The 25,227-nt window shown below is 38.7% G+C and overlaps 4 protein-coding genes across 5 annotated transcripts in view; 2 read left to right on the top strand and 2 right to left on the bottom strand.

The window, feature by feature from the left end:
- Nucleotides 1–4,628: 4,628 nt before the first annotated feature.
- On the bottom strand, nucleotides 4,629–7,258 carry LOC137587003 (uncharacterized). Of its 2 annotated transcripts, none has more exons than XM_068303229.1 (5): nucleotides 7,141–7,258; nucleotides 6,640–7,073; nucleotides 5,422–6,568; nucleotides 5,144–5,359; nucleotides 4,629–4,953 (listed from the first exon to the last, which is right to left on the bottom strand). In XM_068303229.1, the coding sequence occupies exons 2-5, from the start codon at nucleotides 6,985–6,987 to the stop codon at nucleotides 4,634–4,636; spliced, it is 2,031 nt and encodes a 676-aa protein (XP_068159330.1). In that variant the 5' UTR covers nucleotides 6,988–7,073; nucleotides 7,141–7,258; the 3' UTR covers nucleotides 4,629–4,633. The 2 variants fall into 2 exon arrangements, with proteins under 2 accessions (XP_068159330.1, XP_068159329.1); XM_068303228.1 differs by having other exon boundaries at nucleotides 6,640–7,080; nucleotides 7,141–7,249.
- A 1,788-nt stretch (nucleotides 7,259–9,046) lies between these two features.
- On the top strand, nucleotides 9,047–15,909 carry Tak1 (TGF-beta activated kinase 1). Its single transcript, XM_068300446.1, has 9 exons — nucleotides 9,047–9,369; nucleotides 9,437–9,736; nucleotides 9,799–9,978; nucleotides 10,042–10,177; nucleotides 11,076–11,257; nucleotides 11,320–11,754; nucleotides 11,834–11,879; nucleotides 14,631–15,148; nucleotides 15,261–15,909. Exons 1-9 carry the CDS (start codon nucleotides 9,256–9,258, stop codon nucleotides 15,480–15,482), a joined length of 2,133 nt encoding a protein of 710 aa, XP_068156547.1. The 5' UTR covers nucleotides 9,047–9,255; the 3' UTR covers nucleotides 15,483–15,909.
- Nucleotides 15,910–15,929: 20 nt separating this feature from the next.
- On the bottom strand, nucleotides 15,930–18,885 carry LOC137584868 (kelch-like protein 13). The gene is made up of 4 exons (XM_068300457.1): nucleotides 18,156–18,885; nucleotides 17,241–18,096; nucleotides 16,806–17,171; nucleotides 15,930–16,747 (listed from the first exon to the last, which is right to left on the bottom strand). Exons 1-4 carry the CDS (start codon nucleotides 18,306–18,308, stop codon nucleotides 16,287–16,289), a joined length of 1,836 nt encoding a protein of 611 aa, XP_068156558.1. The 5' UTR covers nucleotides 18,309–18,885; the 3' UTR covers nucleotides 15,930–16,286.
- Nucleotides 18,886–19,620: 735 nt separating this feature from the next.
- The window catches only part of RhoGAP19D (Rho GTPase activating protein at 19D), a 31,224-nt gene continuing 25,617 nt past the window's right edge, over nucleotides 19,621–25,227 (top strand). The window contains 1 exon segment of the mRNA XM_068303773.1: nucleotides 19,621–19,948. The gene's annotated coding sequence lies outside the window, so the exon portion shown is untranslated.

Below are 25,227 nucleotides of genomic sequence, written 5' to 3'. Positions count from 1 at the left end.
GAAGAGACATTGGAAGTGTCAAGTTTCGTGATGCGTGCAGGGCATAGTTAAGATCCATATTTGTTTTAATGGGCACAGGACACACAGGACAGGATGTGAGTTGGAATGGTAACGGCAATAACCGTAAGGATAAGCATAATAATAAGTGAGACTAAGTGAGTGAGTAAGTGAGTGAGACAGATAACGTTAATAATGACTTCTTCTCCTCAAACAAAAAAAAAAAAATAGCAAAAAAATGTGTAAAAAAGACTACAAAGAACAGACGAAAAAAAAATAGGAAAAGGTCCAAAACGTGCTCGATATTCAATAACCACATTGGCAAATTCCAAAAGGGGGGCAGACGGCAGGCGGGCAGAAGGAAGAGAAGGAAAAAAATTGTATTGAACATTTCCTCCTGACCCATTCAATTAAGCATGAAAAAAAATGGCCAGAACCCATAAAAAAGGGACATCACTTAAGAAGGACACAGGCCGCAACAAAACACGCATCACTTGTCACACACACACACACACATAGAGAAAGAGAGAGAGAGAGAGTGGTGGGGGAGGGGGAGATGAAGTGGTGTCACTGTCGGTTGTGCTTGGCTACCAATAAGGACTCGCTTAATGTTCATGTCCTTGCTGTTCCCTGGGTTATTTGGAGGTGTAATACAATTTTGTTTTTTGTTATTTTTTTGTTGTTGTCTCTTCACCATGATACCCTGCCTCCCCCCTACCCTCTTTTTGGTAACAATGGGCACACATGGTCAGTGGAAACAGAATCGAAATCGACAAGTCGAGAGACGAGTGGAAAGTCAAGTGAAGTTGAGGCGATATAACGAGCCTGGTCACATATGGCGGCATTAGTTTTAACAACCCGGGTGGTAGGTGGCGCATAAACTTGCAATTGAGCCAATTTGTAAAAGTGCGGCAAGCCCATTAATGTAACTCGGACTCGATTCCCACTCTCTCTCTCTCTCTCTCTCTAGCAGCATCTGCACCTGCTCTTGCCTCCATCTTCGCTTTATGGAGATGGACCCAAAAAAAAACCAAACCCAAAATGAAACTTTTCCCCTTTTTTTTTTGTCAAGGCGTAAGTCTATGTAGATGAAGATGGTGGCAGGGGCAGAGGTAAAGGCGGGGCATTGCGCCCACATTAAAATTAAAATAAAAGTTCCTTCTTTCATTTTACCCCCACCACGCCCACCATCATCATCATCATCATCATTCCCCTCCCTTCTCTGTGCCCCTTTGCTGGATGCTTAACTACAAATAAATCTAAAACTCGCACATTTCTCTCACACAGAACACAAAAAAGAAGAAAATAAAAAGGATGTGGAAGAGGTCCTGGCCGGCATACGGGTTATTTTGCATTTACATGCCCACATGCATTATGCATACATCTATGTATGTGTGTGTGTGTGTGTCGAATCCTTTTTGGCCATTCTGCATACACTGTGCAAACGGATTCAAGAACTTTGCCACGAGTTAGACTTACAGTCGGCCTTCATATAGAAGGGATAGTTCAAATAAACGAAAGTTATATATTTGATGTACATAATAAGATCTGATTATAAACGATTATACGCCGATCTATGTATGTAGGTGCATGAAATTGGGAAAGTTTGACTGGAAAAGTATTTATAACACCTGTAAGCTAAAAATTGTTTATCCACAGGACCTTGCCAAATTGTTTTATTATTTTTCAAAAAGCTAACTCTTTGTTGCCTACTTTAGTGGGCAAAGTTCCCTCTCATTTCATAGCCCTAGATCATATAGCAAAAAGTCCCAATTTATTATGCTTCAATCTCTTTATCTCAAACTACATTTACAGGACTCTATTCACATTCTTCGCCATGTCCTATTTCTATCCTGTCATTGTTTATTTCAATTTCTATCATTTAATACATTAAGAAACTATTTCGCACCGCCTACTTTAAAAAAATATTTTGACCTATCCTTTTAAAAACTTACAACTTACCCCAAAAGTATGCAAAAGGCTAAAGAAAAATTGATTTTTTGATAACTTTATGAAACTTTCAGTATGTACATAGTTATAAGTTAATTAGTTTTAGTTAGTAATTGAAACAAATTTTCCATGAAGGATCATTGTTGATAAGACTCCTTGATTGTGTCTTTAATTGACTATTGCATACTTTCGGGGTGGGCCAAGAGATGAAACATTTCACATTCAGATCCGCCTCTATGGAGATCGGATAAAGTTTTCCTGTCATATCACTTCTCGATTTATTCTAGATTCGAGTGAGCATTTTCATATGATTTTGAAGTAGCTGCATATGGAATTTTCGTAGTCGCTTCTGGACAGACAGTTAGTCCTTACATACAAAGAGCATTGGGCAACATTACTTTGATCCTAACATTCATGCTGTTCTTTTTTCTAGTCCTTTTTTCTGTTGCTGTTGTGAGAGATTTTCTTTTTCTCTTGGTTTTCTTCTCATTTCCTTTTTAAAAACAAAGCATTGTGGTGGGAGAGTGAAAGGGTGGGGGTGGATGGTGGGTGGTGGCTTGAATGCGAAATAAAAGTATGCAAAAAGTTGAAACAAAAAGCATCGAGCACAAAGGATGCTACAATAATATCCTTAAGCTACAAATGCAACATGAATTTGTCTTTGCCTTTGGCTTTGGCCACGGACGACCCAAAGTCCGAATCCTTAGCCCCACCACTCTCACAGACACACACACACACACATTGACTCACAACTATTTTGTTTTGCTGTTTGGCTCTTTTTCTTCGAGTTGAAGTAGGAAAAAAAAACAAAAAGCAAAAAATAAAATAAAAGGCAAAGGATACTCGAACTTTACAAATGCATGTACATTAGAGCGTCGACCCAAGCGATTTACGTACACACATACACACACGAACACACACATATGAGTGTGTGTGGGAAGTAATCTTATGCGCCGCATATGTCTCCTTCGACTGCTGTCCTCCTCGTTTTCTCTCCCTCTCTCTTGCCGTTTGGCATCCTTTTTTAGTCCTTTTTTGCTTTTGCCTTTGCTTCGACACTTATTTTAATTTATTTCATTTTCATTTATGTACGCTTCAAATGCCCTTTCTAAGTCTCTGTGTGTGTGTGTGTGTGTGTGTGTGAGACAGATTGGAGTAAGAGTTTGTGTTTCTGTGTGTGTATGTGTGTGTGTGTAATTAAATAAAAACGAACTCAAGTTACCTTTAAGAAACAAGTTCTCTGTGTATTTATGCTTTTATTTTAATTGCACTATGAAACACTTTTACACCTCTCCAAGGAAATCGATAAAGGACCTGGAGTATACTTTATGATATTATTTACTTTTATTTTGAAACATCATGTTTCCAAATTTCAAAAATTTTGAAAAAATAGAGCAAGTCTTTAAAAACTTTACTTTAAATTTAAAAACAAAACAACAAATTTCGACATGGATTTCTTTTTTTATCAAAAGGAGACAGAAATAGTTAATATTCGATGTCAAAATTCAAGTTTTCAAAGAAGTTCCCAAAAAGATTTTCCGAGTTTTTCTTGCCAAAATTAATCCCAGTTTACTATAGAGAAACCTTTCAGAATCACATTTCAATGCCAATTCTCTCAGAATGTTGAAATAAAACGTAGAATTTTCTTTGGCTTTTCTTTATTTAGAAAATCTCAGGTAATCTCTAGATTGCTCAAGCCAAAATCTCTACGTTCGACTCGTCTTTTAGTAGAAATAATAAATGAAACAATTGAATATAATTATACTTTTAAGGTAAAAACATATTCTAAAGTGCTTTTGATAGTACATTTATTTATATATATATAGATTTCATGTTGATATATATATACATACGTATATATATATGTATATGCATAGATAACAAAAGCATAAACAAGCATTTGTGACATTTGTATTGAAAACACATAATAAAAAAGGAAAAGTAAAGAGAGAATCCCTGATCTTTGCTATGTATCCAAAATCTATATATATATATATATGTATATATATAAGAATATACGAATATATATACTTAATTATGACCGAATACCATTGAGGGATCGGTGCAATCATTTTGATCTTGATCTGGATTTAGAGTATTGTGCTGATCGTTGCCCCACTTCATTAGATCCCAACGGATTTCAGATTCATTGTAGACGCGCTTGTCATCGAGAGTGATCTGTGGGTGCAGACCAATATCGCCAGAATTTGGTGTCTGGTAGACACTACCACCATTAGGAGCACCACCAAGCAAACCATAGCCATTAGCCATCATGCCGTGGTGTTGAGTTAGTTGCAATAGTTCGGCCACCAAGCCAACGGGCTCTCCAGTGTAACTCTGCTGCATCTGAGTTGGTCCATTGTTCAAAATGAAGTTTTGATTGTTCAGCATCGCGTTCTGTTGTGCCATCAAGAAGGCTTCTGTCTGCTCGTTCTGTTTTCTAAGCTCATTGATGCGCTCCAAGAGTTGCCAATAGGTAAGATTGGTTTGGGATACCATTGGATTGTTTCCTTGAAATTGGTATACAGTAGGCCCCATTAAGGTTTGAGCAGCTAGCAGCGATTGATGCAATTCCTGACGTTGCTTTTCTTCGTTACGTTTTTTAATTGTCTCCAATAGATTCCAGTAGGCAATATTCTCTTCTGATATGGAATCCACTTTTGTGTGGGTCTCACCTTTCGGCTGGCTAGATATTAATGGCATTGTAATCGGATTTGGGGGGAATAACCCCCATCCCTTCTGCTCCATATCCTCCTTTTTCTTCTTCATTATATTCCAAAGGAAATGATGAGAATTTATGGGATCCAATGCTATGATGTTTTGGCTTCTTGCCGCGTTCCAAAAGTTCATTATATGAATAATTGGACTTCACTTCGGTCTCATCCTCGGAATCCATCAATTCGGGCAACAAAGCCAATTCGGGGCACACATAATAGCCATCTCCAGTTGATCCATTTGTCACAGTTAATTCAGCCAATTGGCACTTCAAATTGGTGTCAAATGCGCCTATATAACGAAAAGGGATTAGGCCAACTGATAAGTTGTTTGATTGAATATGGTATTATCTAATCTACTCAAGCGTTCTTGTTTAACAAATAGACTCAAGGACTTTTCTTCTAAATCTATAAGATCTTTTTACCTTAGCTCGGCTTTTAAGACCGATATTCAAGAGACTCCGTGGGTCGAGTAGACTCACCTATAAAGTGCTGATGCTCGCATAAATCACGTTGCTGTGAATTCATTGGCACTGGAGTCGGATAATCAATATGGGGCACAATAGGCACCTGTTCACCCATCAAATTGCGAGATCGTGTGGACAACGAACGTTTACCGCCGAAATAGGAGGCATATGGCATAAGACTTGAGCAATCATATGATGGCTCCAAGTGCTCGAAGCCGGGCGGGGGTGGAGCTAAAATGAAATGGGAAGAACAACTATCGAGTGACTGATGGATGGAGCAACTGCACACTTACGCATCATATTACTGGGGTCAGAGAAACGTCGATTTGGACCCAAGGGATCCCACAACTGACTGGAAATAGCCAATGGTGGATATTCTATGGGTTGCTCATAGTCTGACCAATAGGTCTTGTCATTATTGCTACAAGTGGAATAATCATCGTCAAATTGACGCGGCGAGATGCTATAGATGTGTTCACATCTCTCACTGGCATTATCTTCAGCTCCACAGTTGTCACTTTTTGGAGGTGCACCATTGTCGAAGATTGCTCTTATCTCCATTTCCAATTCTTTGAATTCTTCGTTCAGGAAGTCCAAGTTTAGTTCCTCGGTTAGATCGGGAGATGGAAATAACGCAAAGAATTCATTATTCATTAGATACTCTCTGCCACTAGTCTTAGGTGAGGAACTTATAGTGCCGTTCGATGAGCAAGTTGTTGTGCCAAATGGATGATCATCAATTTCCAGAATCGTTTGAGTTGGCTGAGGATTTGGAGATGAGTGCTGCAAGGGCACTGGCATTTCCATGGGCACTTCCATGGGCACTTCCATGGGCATTTCCATGGGCACTTCCATGGGCATTTTCATGGGCACTTCCATGGGCATTTCCATGGGCACTTCAATGGGCATTTCCATCGGCACTTCAATGGGCATCTGCATTGGAATATATGGAGGTGTAGGATAATAAATTGGCATTATATTGCCCATTTGTGGCTGAGCATCAAGATACGGATTGACATCTGTCAATCCCCCATCTGGGGTGGTATTCAAATTAGTTATAGGACTCGTATTCAATTGAGAGAGATTCAAATCATTGTAAATGGAAGAATCTTCATGAGCATTTGCCTGTTGATAATCTGCTTGTGGTGCCAATTGCTGGGTCTGCACCAACACCTTCTCCTTCTGCTCCATCTCCATTAGAAAATCCGTGGGCGGTCCAAGAAATTGTATTTGACTTACCGATTCGGGTAATTGACCGTTGCCCGATCGTAATATCTCTTCGGGATCTCCATCCAAATTGACAGCAAGGCTCTTCACTCTCTTCTTGAATAGTTTACGTTTGTACTTGGGGATCGATTGTTTCCGTTGTTTCGGCTGATAAGTTTGAGCTGGTCGATTGAGATGAGTGGGTCCCTCGATGGTCTGATAGTTCTGTAAGATCTGTTCAATAGAAGAAAAGAACACAAATAACTTTCCTTCCCTTGGATAAAGTCTCTCTAAAGTCTACATACCCCATCATTTGCATTCTGAATCGGAATGGGAGTTGATTGAAAAGTTGGCACCATTTTCGGCTGCTCAATTGGCTTTATCATAGGCTCTTCAACAAATTGTTGACTGTCAACCACCAAATTGTTGTTGTTGTTGCTGTTGTTATAGCTGCTGTTGCTATTATTAATATTCTTGGCAGTGCTGCTTTTTTTGCTACCGCTGCGATTCTTTCTGGCGGTGTGCTTTTTGGTGGTGCCGCTGCCATTGGTCATATTAGTGACTGGTGGAATAACTTCAGTTAATCCACCATCATTGGTCTTGTCCGTTATACCGTGGGCCACTACGGAAGCCCATGATGTCGGTGATTGCATGATAAATGATACTCTAAATTTTTATTCCCTATTGGGTTTACGTTACTTTTGGCTCGATAATTAGATAAATCTCAAGATTACTTCATCTAAATCCTAAGCCAGGGAGGACGTTTAATAGATGGGCGTGTTCTCATATGTTTTTTGACCACTTACCAGTAATCCAAGGCGACAAGTTTCCTTCTGATAATCTCTCTGTAGCTCTTTTATACCGAGCAACTAGGCCAATGGCTTATCTCGAATTCAATCCGAAAAATAATAAAATTATTTAGACACGTTTTGTAGCTAGCAATGAATCGAAATCTGTAACGAACTATTTCAGGACAGACGATCCAGAGTGAACTAAACTGGGAAGTCAATACGGGAATGTATTTAGCACAAACATGGCCAACATTGATCAAAACTTTTGCTCAAGCTCAATTCGATTTCAAGTGATGGAAGTTTCAGAGAGAAGATACGAAAATTGGAGCATTTTCTTCTCCTGATCACTCACGAGAGACACACGAAAGATCTTTTTAAAAATTTACTTCTAATCGGTATTTCGAATAGGAATATATTAATGATACATATATAGTATATCTAGATAAATGGCTTGGTCCACCGAGGCTGGGTGGGCATGAGGGTTGGGTGACGGGTGGATTACCCCCGTGAAATGATTTTCTCTCTGCGGCCCTGTAAATCGCTGACTGAGCCGATATACGTTTAAGAATATTTTCGATAATAAAATCTGTTCTTAAATTGAAATGGAATACAAAAACACAAAAACAAGTTACTTTTTTAGTTTTTGTCACAGTTTTTTTTATTGTTTTTCTGTTTTTTGTGAGATACATACATACATATGTACATGCATAGATTTTATTTTTTTTTTTGCTTAGTCTATTAATCCAATTTAGTTAGATAATGACTCAATTTCAAAGCGGCAATTGGCGAGCAAAAGCTCAAAGTCAGAGCCAATATTCAAAGAAAGCCGTCAGGCATAGGCCATATGAGATGAGGAAGCCCAAGCACTTGGATTCAATGGGAGCCACAGTAGAGTCGAGATATGGATCGAAATCATTGAAAATCGTTGAATGTCGCAGCAGAGACAACGATGGAGGAGAAGCGTTGCCACCTGAATTAGAGGCGGCATTGCCATTGCCGCCCTTCCAAAGGGATGCAAAGTTAGTAAGAGGAAGTCAAGCGCCAGGGGCACCACCACAACCAAGACTACCACCGCTATTACCATCGCCGCCGGCTAAATCCATATGCACGCCCGTGTTCATAGAGGCACCCGAAGTGCGGGCTCCGCCGCCGACGCCAAGGTACACATCTCTTGTCTGTTCTCGCCTCGGCTACGCCAATGTCTTTGATGCGGCCATAGCCACCGCCGAACAGCGCATGCAGGAGGGCAATTTAAATACGGCCCTAAGGTCCATGGAACAGCGGGCCAATGCACAGGCAAATCCATTCCAATTCCAATTCGAACAAGCCAGAGGTTCTCAGCCTTTATCCAATGGTTCTCAGCCTTTAAAATCCAGCATTACCAGTTTGGCAAGACAAAACTGGAGACAACAGATGCCTATGACCAATAGAAGACGAAATTGCCTCAATTCGGCAGTTACATCGCGTGGCGATTCAAATAGTACTTATCAACCGCGCATGCCAGTGGCGCCCATGCAGTTTCCATAAGCCACCGCCAGAGGCGCTTTTGGCATGCGGCATGCATATGACACAACAAATAAAAGTTAACAAATGTACATACATATAGCATAATTGTAATAATTGTAAATTGTAATCTGATGGAAAAAGAAAAAAACAACTGCAGATGGTTTTTGATGTTTTAAATATGGCGCCCACAAGTGCAGTGTCAAACGGGCATAAGACTTCCGAAAATAATTTCTCTAAACATTTGAATTTTTTAGCTGTCTGCTCAGTTTTAATAACAATAACTAAAATAAATCAAATCAAAGTATTGTCCATCTGCGGCGTATATTAATTAATGCATAACAATTACTTAATCGATTTTTCGCAAAAATAATCGATAATCTGTGGTGTTGCCACAGTTAGAGATAAAAGAGAGAATTATATTGTGTGGCAACACTGAAATTGATACTGAAATTGAGGATGTGCGTACTGGCGTCGTTCCGAGAAGGGGAATAATAATCAAAATTGAACCGAACGCCAGTGTCTGCGTCTCCAGCTGCGGTCACCTGTCATCCTCCCGATCGATTGCCCTCCATCTGATAATAAACAGAAACGCAATCGAGGAGTGGGCACACTCAGCAGTTTAACATGGCCGCCGCCGCCTCCTCCTCCTCCTCCGCCTTATCATCATCCTCCACGTCCTCCTTGGATGCCCTGCACCAGGCTACATATGTGGATTTTGAAGAGATAACACTGGCCGAGGTGATATCCAATTGAATTAACAATCGCTTTGCAAATACTCTAACCAATTCCCTTTGGGTTTTTCCAGAAAGTCGGCCATGGATCCTATGGTGTTGTCTGCAAGGCCGTTTGGCGTAATCAGCTGGTTGCCGTCAAGGAATTCTTTGCCAGCGCCGAGCAGAAGGATATCGAAAAGGAGGTCAAACAGCTGTCGCGCGTCAAACATCCGAATATTATTGCTTTGCACGGCATCTCATCGTGGCAGCAAGCCACCTATCTAATTATGGAATACGCCGAGGGTGGATCTCTACACAATTTTCTGCATGGCAAGGTCCAGCCAGCCTACTCCTTGGCCCATGCCATGAGCTGGGCCCGTCAGTGTGCCGAGGTAATATCGTCTCTCTCTTGCGATAAAATTCCATTAGATTTATGTGCACGGTTTTATTACAGGGCCTAGCCTATTTGCATGCCATGACGCCCAAACCATTGATTCATCGTGATGTCAAACCCTTAAATCTGCTACTCACCAACAAGGGACGCAATCTGAAAATTTGTGATTTTGGCACTGTGGCCGATAAAAACACCATGATGACCAACAATCGTGGCAGTGCCGCCTGGATGGCACCCGAGGTAACTTTTCTACTCTCTGTTGCTCTCTCGCTCTATATCTTTCCATTTTGTCATCCTCAAAAGGTTTTCGCTGGCTCCAAATATACCGAAAAATGTGATATATTCAGTTGGGCCATTGTCCTCTGGGAAGTTCTGTCGCGTAAGCAGCCATTCAAGGATATTGACAATGCTTACACCATACAATGGAAAATCTATAAAGGTAACATAGATTTAGTTTAATTTAGATTTCACTCTATGCAAGGGATTGAGTTTGCTAGAGAAATTGTAATTGTATGAGGACAAGAAATTAATTATTGACATTTCCACAGACAGATAATAGAAAATTAAGTTATTTATGACCAGAAACTCACTGTAATTGATATTGGTCCTTGCTTTTGAATTAGCTAGGAGTAGGCTTAAGTTCATTAACTATGCTTAATGAAGTATTAACGTATTAAACTTGTAAAGAAGGTAAAAGTTATAACTAATACAATGGAGGGAATCTCCCGAAGGAGCCTCAAAGAAAGCCTAAATATGTATAATGGAATCAGTTTAAATCAAATTGTGTTCAAAGGGGGATTTCCATATTTACAGAAATTACTGTGTTTATCATTACAAAATCAAACAAAAATGTAATCTAAACAAATCGTTTTCGCTTCGTTTAGTAAGAGAATTGACCTATGGTTCCTTTTACTTGAACAGGTACACAAATTAGGCCCGATACTTAACTGCACTATATCTCTGATTCCCAAATATTAATCAATTCAACACTTTCTTCTTTATATAAATAAAGAAATTGTAATAGAAAACAGAAAAAGAAGAAAAATGCATAAACAAGGCTGCAAATTGAATAGTTTTTCTGTCAACAGAATATTAGAAACTTAGAAGTGTACAAAATTTGATATCAAAGTTAGAATTATAAGAAATCTTATATCCATAATATCAGAAATCATAATTCTTTCAACCAACTACACCAACTCAAAGCTTATTGTCTAAGAGTAAGTGAAGACTGACTACAGAAGTAATTCTGGGAAGTAGTTAATTTAGTTTTAAGTATAGTTTACTTCTTAATTGCATTATATATTTAATTTTGTTTCGGTTTTTCTTACTTTTTATAGGCGAACGACCACCCTTATTAACCACATGCCCCAAACACATTGAAACACTGATGATCGATGGCTGGAAAACAGCTCCAGAAGAGCGTCCATCCATGAAATATATTGTGGGCGTTATGAATGAGATTGTCAAAGACTATCAAGGAGCCGATAAGGCATTAGAATATACATTTGTGAATCAACAGGTTTGACCAGATACATATAGTATTAATTGATCATGCTAATCCTCATTTCAATTGTTTTCCAGATTGTAACCAAAGAGAGCGATGGCACTGTCGGTGCTCAAAATGATAGTTTGAGTTCTAGTGATCTGAGTTTGGTGGCCTCAGCCACTCAGTTAACCCCAACAAATCTGTCCCATATAAATGCAAATTTAACAGCAACAACAACGACAACAACTAGCTCAACAACCACAAATACCTCAACATCCATAGCAGATCGTACACCAACCAATTCAGGACAATTTGATGCTGCCGCTGCCAATGGTGGAGCACTCTTTCATATGAGTAGCAATCGTTGGGATGCCATACCCGAGGAGGACAGCCAATCGGAAAGAAGTCCCAATGACAGTTTCAATCTAACCGCATCTGTAGAGGCCACACAACGTTTAGAAACGATACGAAATGGCATGATACAAATGGCCTCAATACCCATGGAGCAGTTAACATTGGATGTGACAGCGGTAGGTTTAATCGCAAACTTTCAAGAAAATCGATTTACATTTTGTTCTCTTCTTTTCTCTCTTTTTTCTCTCTGTACAGAATGGCTTCGATTTGAGTCGCAGTGAAAGCAGCAGCAGCGCTCATGGTAAGAGAAATCAAGAAAAGATCTTTCAGTTCGACACAGGGCATTATTTAGTTGGTGTCCACTAACTTGGTAATATCTGAATTATCTTAAGGAAAGAAACTGAACTAGAATGATGTATGTATGTATCATGGGGCTAGAAAATATTCTTCAATTTCTCTTAATTTCGCATTAGATTATGCCCATTATTCTCTATTGCATTCGTTTATGACTCTCTTCTTCTATCCCCCTCTCTCTCTCTCTGACTCACTCTCTTTAGTAAAGGGTAGAATGCAAATTGTGTACACAATTATAATTTATTTATTAATGCAATAGCCTTCTAGTTAAAATAGTCGAAATGTTAATGCTCTCTCTCTCCTTCTCTATATCTTCAAATCGTCGTGATCCCTTTTCTATATGTTTTATATAGCAATTATTTATCTATCCTTGTGAAAGGAAATTCACTTACCTTAGCAATTTAATGATTATAGTTTCAATTAATCAGTTTTTGGCCTCAGCTTAGTTTGCTAAATGCAAAACATTTTAGTGTCTCTTATATATATGTAGAGCAATGCAATGATGTTCAAATAGTTGCACATTTTGCTGCACAATTAAATAATTTGTAAATTTCGCATTTTTGTGTTGTTTCTTGTTTGTTGGCTATAGTTAGCCAGCTAGCCATCCTCTCCGCTTGGCAATTTCGGTTCAGATTTATGGCCGCAAGGCATGCTCCGACGCTGACGTTGCCTGCTGCCTGCCGCCTTACAGCATAAACAACAAACGCACACATGACGACGGTGACCGATCCGATCCGATTCAATACCATACTCTGCTCATTCGCCCCTCTCTTTCTCGTCCCATCATCATCATCATCAACAACAAGATCAACTGCCCGCCAAATGTGACTCATTCGGCAATAATCTCACTTTTATTTTGATTTCGAGTCTATATGCATCAACTTATATATAGATCAAAAAAAAAAAAAAAAAAAAATATAGAGAAACAGAGAGAGTGTGAGAGAGAGAAATCGTGACTAAATGTATGAAACTTTTCTTCCTTTTCTAAAGACTATACATACATACATATGTGAATCTTACTAAACGAGGCGACTTGAATGAGTTTTCTAATATATGGTTAATATTTACTAAATCATTGTCTTTGATTTAGACCCAGAAATATAACTCTTGAATCAAGTGTTTAGTAATTACAATTATATTTGGACTAGACATCGATCACTTTACTTAATTCTTAGATGGATGTGGATCTAGGGCAGAGCGGATTCAAGAATCAACTTCGATCAGAACCAAGATAAGATTTGGATTCTTAAAGAAATATTAATAGAAGAATCTCTTCAAAGGTATCAGCATCTAACTAATCACCTAATTCTGGGCCAATTTACATTCATGGATAGAGGTCAGAGAGTAGAAGAAGAATCAACTAAAGAATGATAAATTAATAGACAAAAAGACGCATTTAAATCTAGAAAATGTTCTCCAAACTCATGTAAAGACCCTCGAGTAATTACGAAGACCAGAGAGCGTCAACAGAAAGAGAGAGCGATTATAGGGAGCACTTTGCGGCCCATGTTCCGTGGCCGTGCCCCGTGCCTCGTGCCCGGTGTTGACTTAAAGAACCAAAAAGAAGAAGCCGCCAAGCATCGAGATTTCCCAATCACAAAACGTTCCGATTGTATTAATCATGCCAATTTTTCATCTTGTGTAATGTGAAATGAAAATGCATTCCATATATTTACGAGTGTGTGCGTGTGTGTGTGTGTGTGTGGCAACAATAAATGATGAATCAATTACTTTTATGACTGAATATGAGTAAATACATATGTATATTCAAAAGTAATTACTTTTACCATCGGCTTTCTTGGCCAACTGTGGCGATCTAACTTGATTCTTCTTCTTCTTCGCGGCACCGAGCAACACACACCAACACACATCACACATTGAGGAGCGATCTCCGCATCATCTCAACATCATCATCATTGAAATTCGCTCAGTCTGCGTTCGAGTGCCGTCGTTGTGGTGCCTCCGCCGTATTTTGTGTGTTTCGTTTAATACTTTTTGTTGTTTTCTGTTGGCCGTTGTACGTACGTACGTAGAGAGTGCCGTGCCGTGCTCTGCCTTGCCTTGCCTCGTTTCTCGATATGTTGTTATTGAAACGCCGAGTCACCACCAAAATCAAAATCAAAACCACGCACCGTGCCAAAGTTCGTCAAGTCATCTGGAAATGATATTACAGCAAACTTCAATCAAAAATAAATCTATATATGTGGAATATATTTACATCCATAATATCCTGATACTATAGTTTCATCAAATTACAAATTGAACTCATAAAAAAAAAAAAAGAAAGAGAAAAGAAAAGTAGAAAAAAACTCGTTTTGTTTGTCTTTTGTTTTCATTTTTCCTTCATTCCTAACCCACACCGACCACCACCCACCACCCAACCCATTTTCGTGGAAAATCAACAAGCGAAACACGTCATTGCCTTAGGGAAAAACTGTGAGAGAAAGAGTGAGAGAGAGAGAGAGAAATAGAGCTAGTAATCCAAAATATATACATATTTTAAATGAATATTAACGATCAATAAAACAAAAAAAAATGTGCGACACTCGGACCATGATTACCACGACCAATCAAACAAGCGATCTTCAAAGTTGCTGGATAATATATAGTACGTTATCCTTTGCAACGATCCTTTAAGCAAACACTTTCGCTTATTGTTTGCATATTGCCTCATATCCTTTTTCGTTCTCTTTTCCAGCTAAAAGCGATGGCCGCGAACAACTCACTGTGACGGATGCGAAACCCGTGATAATGACGGCCACCGATTTGGCCAATAATAATAATAGTAATAATGGATCTACCTCTAACCATCACCATCATCCTCCTCCTCCTTCTCATCATCATCATCATCAGCAACATACAAACGGATTGCTAATTAGTCAGTTGCCTGTTACCAGCAACAATGTGGATGATAATGACGGCAATGGTCGTCGATCTGCTGACATGGACTGTGCCGATGTCGATACAGATGAGAACGATGGCACTGAGCAATCATTAGCCGAGATTCTAGACCCGGAATTGCAACCCGAACCGCCTATACCAAATAATCCAGAATCACAGGCCATCTACAGGGCGCATCGGCATATGGCCAAAGAGTACTTAAGTGTCGATACGAATCTGTATTATGCTCAGGATTTCAAAGAGAAACTCATCCTGCAAATGGATCGTACGGAAAGGGAACAGAAACAGGATCTTTTACGTAAAATTAAAGATAAGGTAAATAAATTACAATTGGCTTAGATACATAATGGGAAATGTCACTCAACATTATGAATTGTTATCATTTCAACTAAATATTCATCCAATACTTTCCATCATCATTCCATAGGAGGGCCTGCAAAGTTTGTACAATAATCTTCAGCAGCAATGGGAAAAGCTGCCACCAGCCTCACGTCAGCTATTAAATCAGCCGCCGTCCATGCGTCCCCCAGTAGACGGTGTTGGTGGAGTGGCAGCAGCACCAGCACCACCTGGTGGTGGTGGTGGCGGTGCTGTGGACTCTGTGGAGAATGATGGTTGGGTCTTTATAGCCCCGCATACCAACACGTAGTTTTGAAGCGACGATTTTGGCTCCTCTATTATCTGTATTTGTGTAATTTAAATATATATATTTATACGTATATATACATATATGTATATATGTAAACTGTATCTATAAAAAACCGTGCTTAGTTTAGTTTTTAAGTCAATTTGTTGTTGCGTTCATTCTATTTACTTGTCCACGTTTGCCTTTTGTTTCTTTAAATTGTTTTTCCTTTTTTTTTTTTTTTGTTTAGTGTGTTTTAAGTTTAACTTGCAGACATTATATATTATATATTTTAAGTTTTAATAATTGTGGACGTACTTTAAATAGGTTTATATATTAAAACCTTAGACGATTAAAGCAAAAAAAAAAACCAACAACAACAACTAAATGTAGCAGCATAAGAAAATCATTACCAAAAAATATACATCAACATATATGAAAATTATGAAAATTGTAAGAAATTGTATGCGATTTCATCAAAATCAAAGGGCAGAAGAGATTCTGCCTAAGGCTTTTATTATTTGCAAGGACAGTTTACAAAAAATTTTTTATCATCAAAAAAATAGACTCCATTCATCTTAACAAATTTCTCTCTCTATGTATGTACATAATGAATGTATGTATGTATGTATATGTATATAGTATATAAATAGTTTTGCGTCTGGGATGAAATTTAAGTTAAACGTTTTACAAACTAAAATTCGGATACTAAATTCGTTGAGGACCAAGTAGCAAATGATGATGACGATGACGAGGATGATCATGATGATCGGTGAGAAGGAGCAGTTGTGGGAGATTCATAGTCTACTTTTTGTCGCCTCTCTCGAGTCATGAGTCAACTGTGGGCACATAAATGGCAGCACATGTCGATTCCCAAACATCGCTGGGCGTATCCCATGAGTCTTTGCGATGCCACCAATTCTTGCTGTCCAAATCATAGGCCATTGTCTCGGAGCTGGCACGATCAATCGATTCGGTTGAATCGAGACCACCCACAAAGAATATTGTGCGTCGCATCACAGTGACCCCGGAATAGAATTTAGGAGCTGGTATTTTAGTTTCCACACTCCATGTATTAGCCTTCACATCATATGCATAGATATGCTGGACAAGGTAACGGGATTCGGTGAGATTCTCATGCCAACCGCCGCAGGCATATATACGATTATCAATGGCCACCAATACATGATCACAGCACGGTGTTGGCATCGGAGCCAGCTCCTGCCACAGTTCCGTTTTTGTATCGAAGCACCAGGTGCTCGATAGAATGGTTGCCATATAGATGCCGCCTGCAGAATGCCGGAAAATCAGTAAAAACAATAAATTCGTTAAAGGTCATGATCTCACCTGATATATACAATTTATCCCCGATAACAACTCCCGCATGCTGACTACGATTCTCCTGAAGACTTGGCATATATGTCCAGACATTTGTATCTATATCATAGCGTTCCACATTAGAGATGCGACGCAGTGCCTCCTCCGAATTGTCATCGTGCTCGACAATGCCACCGACAGCATAAAGATGCTTGTTGCCCACGGCATTCAATGAGAAACGACAGCGATCCAATTGAATGGGTGCTATGGTTACCCAAGAGTCTCTCAATGGGCAATAGCGAAACCCAAACGGATGGATATACTCCTTGAGACAAACATCATAGGCACCGCCCACAATGAAGAGCTCATTATTAAGGACGGCAGTGCCAAAGTTACCTATTATTAACACAAAGAATATTATTCGAAATCGATCTTCTAGAGAAATCCAATCACATTCGAACTTACATTGATCTATATGAGGTATGGAGGTCAATTCATACCATTTCATTTTACTCGGCGAGAAGCACATTATCTCATTGGTCAAACCCTTCCATTCGAAACCACCGATCTTCAGGAGACTCAACTCCATGCCCCGCATGTTCAATGGACCTTGCAATGGCTTCTCTGACTGCTCACGCCGCATCTTTTGACGCACTTCCTGACGCTTGAGCAACCTATTGATCAACTGATAATAGTCCGCTGGCAATGGCAATTTTTTTCCCTCCTCCAGGGCGAAATTCATTTGCTGCAGCTCATCCAGCCATTTATTGTAGCTTATATGTGGCCATTGTATTAAATGGAAGAGCTCCTGCAGCACTGATTCCTCCAGTTGCTGTTCCATGCCATAACTGCAGACCAATCGCATTAGCTCCTGCTCGGTTACATCGATAGGATAATTGCTTGAGAGTATAAAACGCAATTGCTCCACCTTGAGATCACGAAAATCCGTTGTGGCTGCAAACTCCTTGAAATGGGCACACATAAACCGATAGGCACGCTCCGTTAATGCCATTTGACCATAGATATCAGCCATGCCGGCAATTGCCAAGCAGTTATCCATACAAATCTTATGCTCCAGAAAGAAGGTACAACGCTCGATAACCTCCTTAACCTGGACATGTGTGGCTGCTGCCAGAATCTCTTCAATATTATCGACATTTAGATCCAACAGCGATGTGTATATATAATCAATAATGGCAGACATTGCACGGGCCGTAATCCCATATAGGGTAATCTCATCTTTACGTGATTCGATCATGGCACTGTCCGCAAACATGGCGCAAAAGTAATCACTACTAGCTGCCAATACAACGCGATGGGCCTGGAGACAAGAAGGAGGATATAGCAAACAGAATGGTGAAATCGTGGATGACAACTTACCTTAAACCGATGGTCCTCCACGAGAAGAGTGACATCAGTTAGCTTATCTTCTGTCCTCAACTTATTGAGGCCACGCAACAGGTTCTCCTCCTCAGCATTGGTTTGCGTCTGCGTTGTGGCTGCTGTCGATGATGATGACGATGAAGACATCATGATCCAATCAAATACAATCCAATCCAATCCTCTACTCTCCGACCTTACTCAATGCAGCATGCTCTCAAGGTCCGGGGAAGCCCTCCCAATACAGATAAGCCTCGTCTAGATCTTGTGTATAAATTTCTCTATATATACAAACATATGTGTACATATGTATATTCAATTACTGATAGCAAATTGCTTGGGCCTGGAAGCGCAGTTGTCGTCGACGTCGTGGTTGTCGATGGGTGAGGGATGGGAGAATGGTTGATAGATAATTTTTGATTTTTCTTTTAATTTAGTGAAAGAAACTTTTATGAGTTTGTCAGTCTGTGTTTGTGTGTGTGTGCTCTTTTATTTTGTTGTTATTATTTGCCCTGGATATCTGTTATTGGCTGGGAATGGGGAATTGCCACAATCTTTTCGATTTTCTCTCTCTCTATGTCTCTCCCTTTCTATCTATCTATGATTCGTTTTTCTAGTGTTTCGTTTCGTTTTTTTTTTTTTTTTTTTGTTGATTTGTTTTAATGTGTGTTTCGCTTTTGTGAGTTTCTTTTCCTTTGCGCAAACACACATTAAAAATATTTGGGAGACCTGCACACGTCACGACAACTGTTGACAGCCATATGATACGATATTGGAGATCACATTATTTGGCGCATTAATTGACTTTTTGACAATAATATAATAAAAATGTGACAAAATTAAACGAATAACTAATATTATGTTTCTATTATATGAATCAATTAAGAAGTTCATTGTAACTTATTTAAAAAAGGCTTAAACATAAAACTTCTATCCGTGTTTTTGCTATCTGTGGAAATGATGCAAATGGTGTTCCAAAAAAACAAATTAATGCACGTTCCAAGAGGTATTTTGTAAAATTAACTTTTATTTCTTTAAAAACTTTCCAACTTTCGAATAAAGCGCTTTAGTTGTTATTCAACTAGATCTACTTCATGAGATACATATATCGCACCCAATACCGTGTCATAAGGACAGGCGCATTTGTATTCCAAAAACAAAGGCTGATTTATTTTTAAGAATAATAATAAACTCTAAGAATTGTCAAACTTTTCTCTATTTTTTTATAATAATTCTTATATACTTATTGAAACTAGCATTAACGTAAATTTGTGAGTTTGTGTTTAAAATATTTGACATTTTGTTCACGGTGACTGCTATTTATCGTTACTTACAATGTAGATAACTGTTTCTACACAAATGTGTGACCAATTATTGCCGCTTGCAATGAGCTGCCCCCTATTTATGGATGGCCAAACCCGTATTATAAATGCTGTAGTGTGACCGCAACGGCATAAGACAAATACCCTGCACACGACTTCAACGATAACTAAGCGACGACTACGACGACGAAAAAAAAGAGTCGAAAAGTGAAACATAAAATAGAAATAGAATATTTATCAATTAATTGCAATTCTATTGATAAAGTCGTACCGAATGAAATTAAATCGAATTGTAGCATGTGCGTGATCGGTGTCGCTAAATATAATTGTTTTATTTTTTATTCGTGATTTTTTACTGTGAAACACAAAAACAACACACACAAAAAAAAAAAAGAAAAAGGAAAAAATCGTGCTGCAGGAGAAAGGAGAGTGAACGGATAGGGGAAACTAAATGCGAATGGTGGATATAAAGTGCGTCCAAAACACACAGAAAAAAAGTGAAAAGCAACACAAAAAAAGTAACTTAGAATTATAAGAAATATTGAATTAAAACCATAAAAAGCGAGAGCAAATTCTTTTTTTTTTTTTATTTATTTTTTTCTTTAATGACATTCATTGTTGCTGCTATTGTTGGTGTGTTTGTTCTTACTTCTTATACGTGATGTTGTTGTTGCTGTTGGTTTTTGCATTTTTTTACTCAACGCTGCTGCTGCTGCCGCCGCCGCCAATTAAATGCCGACAACAACAACAACAATAGAGACAGCAACAACACAAATAGCAAACAACAATATCAATAACAAGAACAACAATTTAATTGACACACATTAAGTTAAATAATAGTTAATATTTCAATTTTTTTAAATTTCTGTCAATGACACATTATTGGTAGTAAATAATATGTGTAGTAACAGGAGCGGATTTAATAAGTTTTAATGACCTCCAAGTATTCAAAAGGATCTTTAGTTTCCTCAAGTTTCAACAGAAAGGAATTTGAGCACACAACTTACTCGCTCTCACCCTGTTTCGTTCTGTCCCTTTCTAACTTACTTTATCAAGAAATCTGACTTCAATTCATCAATTACAACAATTTGCCACTTGCCGTTTCCTTTTGGGTAAGTTCTCTCTCTCTCTGTCGCGTGCTCTCTATTTTACTCTCGCTCTCCAAGCTCTGTATGTGTGTGTGTGTGTGTGTATGCAATAAACAGCGAAAGTTTTCTTTGCTGGAGTTGTGTGGAGGGCGGGTGTGGGTATTATGGAAGGAGTGGGTGGTGGGTCACAGATCAGGTGGTGGTGGTGGTGTGTGTGTGCAGTAATTAATCATGTGGCAATTCATTTGCAACAGTTTTAGCTGCAAACCATTTTTGTTTTGTTTTTTATCATGGTTTGACAAGCACTGCCTAATACGCTTTTAGATTTGTCTCCTGCATACATTTGCTTAAACTTCAAAAACCCCTTCACCGCCAAAAGCGAAAAAAGATATTCAAAGAGCCCTTTGATGACTCAAAGGAGTTGTGTAATATTCTCACTGTCTGCCACTCTCACTCTCTCTCCCTCTCTCGCCTCTTGTTCAAGGTCGCGCTGATTAATAATTTGTTGCATAGTGTATGGTGACGTTAACACTAATTAAACTATAATTAAAGTAATTAATGCTAAGTAGTGAAAACGATTGTTTGTTATTTCATTCATCCATCCCATTGTATAGAATTTACTATGACGAAATATCACGACATTTGAACACAATTCCATAGAACTTTTTTTTTTTTTTTGTATAGGGAGAATATTAGTGAATTGAATTGTGGTAACTCAGGTGACAAAACCTTTTAAGGCAAACGTGGAGTGAGAGGGAAATATCAATGTATTTCTGACGTAGGCTTTACACTGTTCAACATCAAAATCAGTGTAAAAGAAATTCGCCGATTGATAAGATTGATCATAGAAAACATTGATTCTCTTCTTGTTTGAAATCCACTTATTTTGTTCATTCAGCTGCGAAAATTTGTGATCTTGAAAAAAAGAAGTCGCAGTGATCGCCCTCCCCAACCCCCCATCATCATCAACAACATCATCTGCATCTTTTCCTCTTCGTCGTGCTTCTCCCTAACTTCTTCTTCATTAGCAGTCGTTTCACGTTTTTCTTCTTTTCATTTTGGGTGCAGTAATTGTAATTCATTTAATTTCCAAGCAAAAGCAAAAAAATAAACCAAAACAACAACAAGAAAAAAAAATATTGTAATAAAAAAGAAGGTTAATCCAGCAACTAGGCAAAGTTCGTTGCCTTACCAAAAAACAAAACCAGAATGTCGCCTCTCTCTCACTCCCTCTCTCGTCTTGTGTAGAGTAATTTTTTGATACTCCTTTGTTAATTTGAGTTTTTATCGATATCTGGTGGTCAGTTTTATTGTATTTTCATTTGTAGAGTCCTTTTTGACCTAATTTTATTGAATTTTTCGAATTGCGTTGATTTGTTTTGGCCTAAATGCATATAGCCCATTCACAAGAAAGGGTATGACAAGAGGAGGCAATCTCTTACTCCTCCCCCGCCACCACCCAAAATCACAATCCATCCATTAATCCATCCATTGGTCGAGGTGTTTGCTATACCAAGGTTTTATGTAATTTTGTTTTTGTTTGCTGGTCTCTCTCCCTCTCTCTTTCTCTCTATTTTTGTTTTACCCTCAGCTACTTGCGTGTTTGACCAAAACAAAAAACCAAAAAAAAAAAAAAAAATCGTGATTTCGATTACGACTCTCCGTTATTAGCTTCCATTGCCGTACGTATATATACATATATATATGTATATATATATATGTATATTACATATATACATATATATGTATATAGTGGTTGGTAATTGTCGATATTAAATTAAATTGAGCAATTGTAATTATCTGCGAAATTATCTAATTGTAAGATAAGGATGAAAACAAATTGGTTTCAATTTGATTTTAGCCCCCACTCTCTCCACCACCCCCGCCTGCTTCTTGTGCTCTCTCATTGATTATTCAAACTTTTTGATTTCTGACCTCATCTAATACTAATTTTTTTGAAACTTTAAAGATGAGAAATGATTTCGACCACTCCTCTCCTTAGGTGAAACTGTCATTCCTTTCTCTATCTCTCCCTTATCCTAATCCAATAGATATGTATCCTTTAGGTCCCTGTCCATGCTCTTGAACCTAAACTTGACAGAGGGGAAAACTTTTCCAACGACTCTCGGTAGATATGAATAGTACAGAAATATTTTACATATTTTTGCCGCATCTGTCTCTGTCTCTCTATGTGTGTGTGTGTGTGTGGTATCTGTGTGGTACGTATGCCAAGTGCAAGTGTTTGATTGTTATTGTTGCCACATTTCCGGCCCTCAAGCAAAGTTCTGAGTTGTTGTCACTTGCACACACTTGTGTGTGTTCTCGTTCCGCCAAAACACACAATGAAAATACACGAGAATCACAATGTTACCTACCCTACCCTGCCTCTACTCTCTAACTTAAGTTATCGCAAAAATACTAAAAAATGTTCAAGAAACGCGAATGAGAATCAAATTAAATAGAAAAAGTAATTAACAAAAAATAGAAATGAGTGTTTCAAAACTAAATTGTCTAGGAAAAATAGACAAAAGTACTTGGAAAGTATTGAGGTAATATGACAAATATTGATACACCTTAAACGATTTTATAACTATCCGTCTAATTCCGATAACAAGAAGATCAAAAAACCCAATTGTAGTTTGCAGTTGAAATACATTTACAATTCAACTTTTTGAACAACTATTAATATTCATAAAGATAATTATTGATAATCCGTTAATTACAAATCCAAGGCAAGGTATAAGTCAATTTCTGACTTAACCTGGCATTTTCATGTAAATCCAGTCCTAGCTCTGACTCCGCCTTTTCATTTATGATGCTTCTGTTGCCCTTTTACTAGTGGGCGAAGCGGTGAAAATTCTCACTCACCTTTTGACGGTAACGATAATGATGATGATGATGATGCATGTCTTGAGCTCCTTTAGGAGCTTTAGTAATGAATGCACTTACACGTCATGTCCCCTCATACTCATCGTCACCCCTCACACTGAACTCGCGTCTCGTTTCAACTGACAGCTACTTGACAATCTGGCCGATCGATATTTTGACTTATTCTGTGGGGAGGAGACGGCCAAAGGCGGGGGCATACATGTGTGCTCTCTCTCACAATCATCCTAGATAATCACAACATTCTGTCAAGTTGATAACCCAAAGCGAAAGGTATGTAGGTAGAATCTCTAGTTTTAGTTTCCTGTTGCTGTTTCTGTTTTTTTCTTCCGGTCAGCAGCAGGTTGACACGGCATTCATTTTACGTTTGTACCCACTGTACAGTGGGGCGTCAGATGTAACTAACCAAGCAATCATTCTAACAGAAATCGAAAGGGGGCTGGAAAATAAATTTATTCATTGCCAACGATTCCTCTTCTTGAGGATGTAAGTTGAAATTGCATTAGCTAGAGCCCCTCCTTCTCCTCCCCCGTTAAGGCGGTGCTTATGGGCTCATCAATGTTAGTTTTAGATGCTGCAGCTGCATCTGAAGGGGTACAGGAAATTGTTTGAAAATGAATCAATAGATAAGAAAAGGGGAAAAAAACAGCTTTTGCCAATTGCACTTGGAGTCGGCGGTGAGTCTCTCTCTCTCTCTCGCTTTGTGTCTCCAAGACCAAATGGAAATGGAGTTAAGTCTCTGATTTGGCGCAATTTCCGTCTCTCTGACACAATGTAACGACTTGGCCTAACTTCTGCGGAGGATGCGAGACAACAACAAAAGTTACAGCTTCTCTTTATGCATCTTCTCTCCCTGTGTGTGTCTGTGTGTGTGTGCGCCTGCGTCCTCGTTCAATGCAATTCTTTACGTACTTTTTTTTGCTCAAAGTCAAAGCCGGAGCCGGTTTGTGGCCTGTTTTCGAGGCCTCTCTGGTCTGGTCCTTGAACTGTTTGGATGTGCAAAGTAAAAGAAAGAGGAAAAAAACACAAACACACACAACTGGGGACCAAGATCTGGCTAGCTTTTCCTTCTTCTCCTCCTGCTGCTACTCTTTGTAAGAGAAGGCCACGCCACACTTTCTATACTCTTTCGTAGTGAAATTTCATGATTCTCCTGAATGAAAAGTTCCATGTAGCTGCCTCCACATCATACCCATCGTGTCTGCAAGGGTATCTCAAACAGCATCTTGCGATAGACCCTGAAGTTCCAGTAAAGCCAAAAGAAATTTAAGCAAATCTCTTTTGGAACAAGTTTCTCGTACATAAAGACCTATTTTACGGATGGAATAGGAATCGGAAATGGCAACTGGCTGAGGCAGAGGAAGTTGTCTAAAAAGATAACAAGTTTGGATTAAGAGAATTGTAAATCTCATCTAGCAGAGATCTGAGTTCATGTCTATTAGGTAGACAACATTTTGCCTATTACTTTTTCGAATACTATATAGAGAGCTTAGTTATGATTAGTTACGACCGAATGTCTTTAATGTCAATAGGAATGCATTCATGAAGCAAAATGCTCTTGGATAACGAAATTTCGGAAGCTTTCAGTTCTCTCATATCCTTAACCAAGGATCCGTTAATAACTGCTAAGATTCAATTAACTATAATTATAAATATTTACATGCTTTCAAATAGGCTAAAGTGTGATGGACATTCTCTTGGCCTAATTTGAACAATTGGAAGACAAGAAGATATATTTGTTTACAGGTTTAACCGGTTTGCAGGGGAACAAAATCA

The sequence above is a fragment of the Drosophila tropicalis genome, unplaced genomic scaffold (assembly GCF_018151085.1).
Source record: "Drosophila tropicalis isolate 14030-0801.00 unplaced genomic scaffold, ASM1815108v1 contig_158, whole genome shotgun sequence".
Classification (NCBI taxonomy): domain Eukaryota; kingdom Metazoa; phylum Arthropoda; class Insecta; order Diptera; family Drosophilidae; genus Drosophila; species Drosophila tropicalis.
This window is presented reverse-complemented; position numbering and strand designations above follow the sequence as displayed.

What these genes read in the sequence shown, in the direction of transcription:
- Tak1 (XM_068300446.1), top strand. Translation starts at nt 9,256, where the DNA reads ATGGCCGCCGCCGCCTCCTCCTCCTCCTCCGCCTTATCATCATCCTCC. An exon ending in AAGAGATAACACTGGCCGAG is followed by an intron (nt 9,370 to 9,436) that starts GTGATATCCAAT and finishes GGGTTTTTCCAG; the next exon opens with AAAGTCGGCCATGGATCCTA. An exon ending in TACGTAAAATTAAAGATAAG is followed by an intron (nt 15,149 to 15,260) that starts GTAAATAAATTA and finishes ATCATTCCATAG; the next exon opens with GAGGGCCTGCAAAGTTTGTA.
- LOC137587003 (XM_068303229.1), bottom strand. Translation starts at nt 6,987, where the DNA reads ATGCAATCACCGACATCATGGGCTTCCGTAGTGGCCCACGGTATAACG. An exon ending in TTCAGAATGCAAATGATGGG is followed by an intron (nt 6,569 to 6,639) that starts GTATGTAGACTT and finishes TCTATTGAACAG; the next exon opens with ATCTTACAGAACTATCAGAC. An exon ending in CGAGCATCAGCACTTTATAG is followed by an intron (nt 4,954 to 5,143) that starts GTGAGTCTACTC and finishes TTCGTTATATAG; the next exon opens with GCGCATTTGACACCAATTTG.
- LOC137584868 (XM_068300457.1), bottom strand. Translation starts at nt 18,308, where the DNA reads ATGATGTCTTCATCGTCATCATCATCGACAGCAGCCACAACGCAGACG. An exon ending in TGGAGGACCATCGGTTTAAG is followed by an intron (nt 18,097 to 18,155) that starts GTAAGTTGTCAT and finishes TCTTGTCTCCAG; the next exon opens with GCCCATCGCGTTGTATTGGC. An exon ending in CATACCTCATATAGATCAAT is followed by an intron (nt 17,172 to 17,240) that starts GTAAGTTCGAAT and finishes TGTTAATAATAG; the next exon opens with GTAACTTTGGCACTGCCGTC.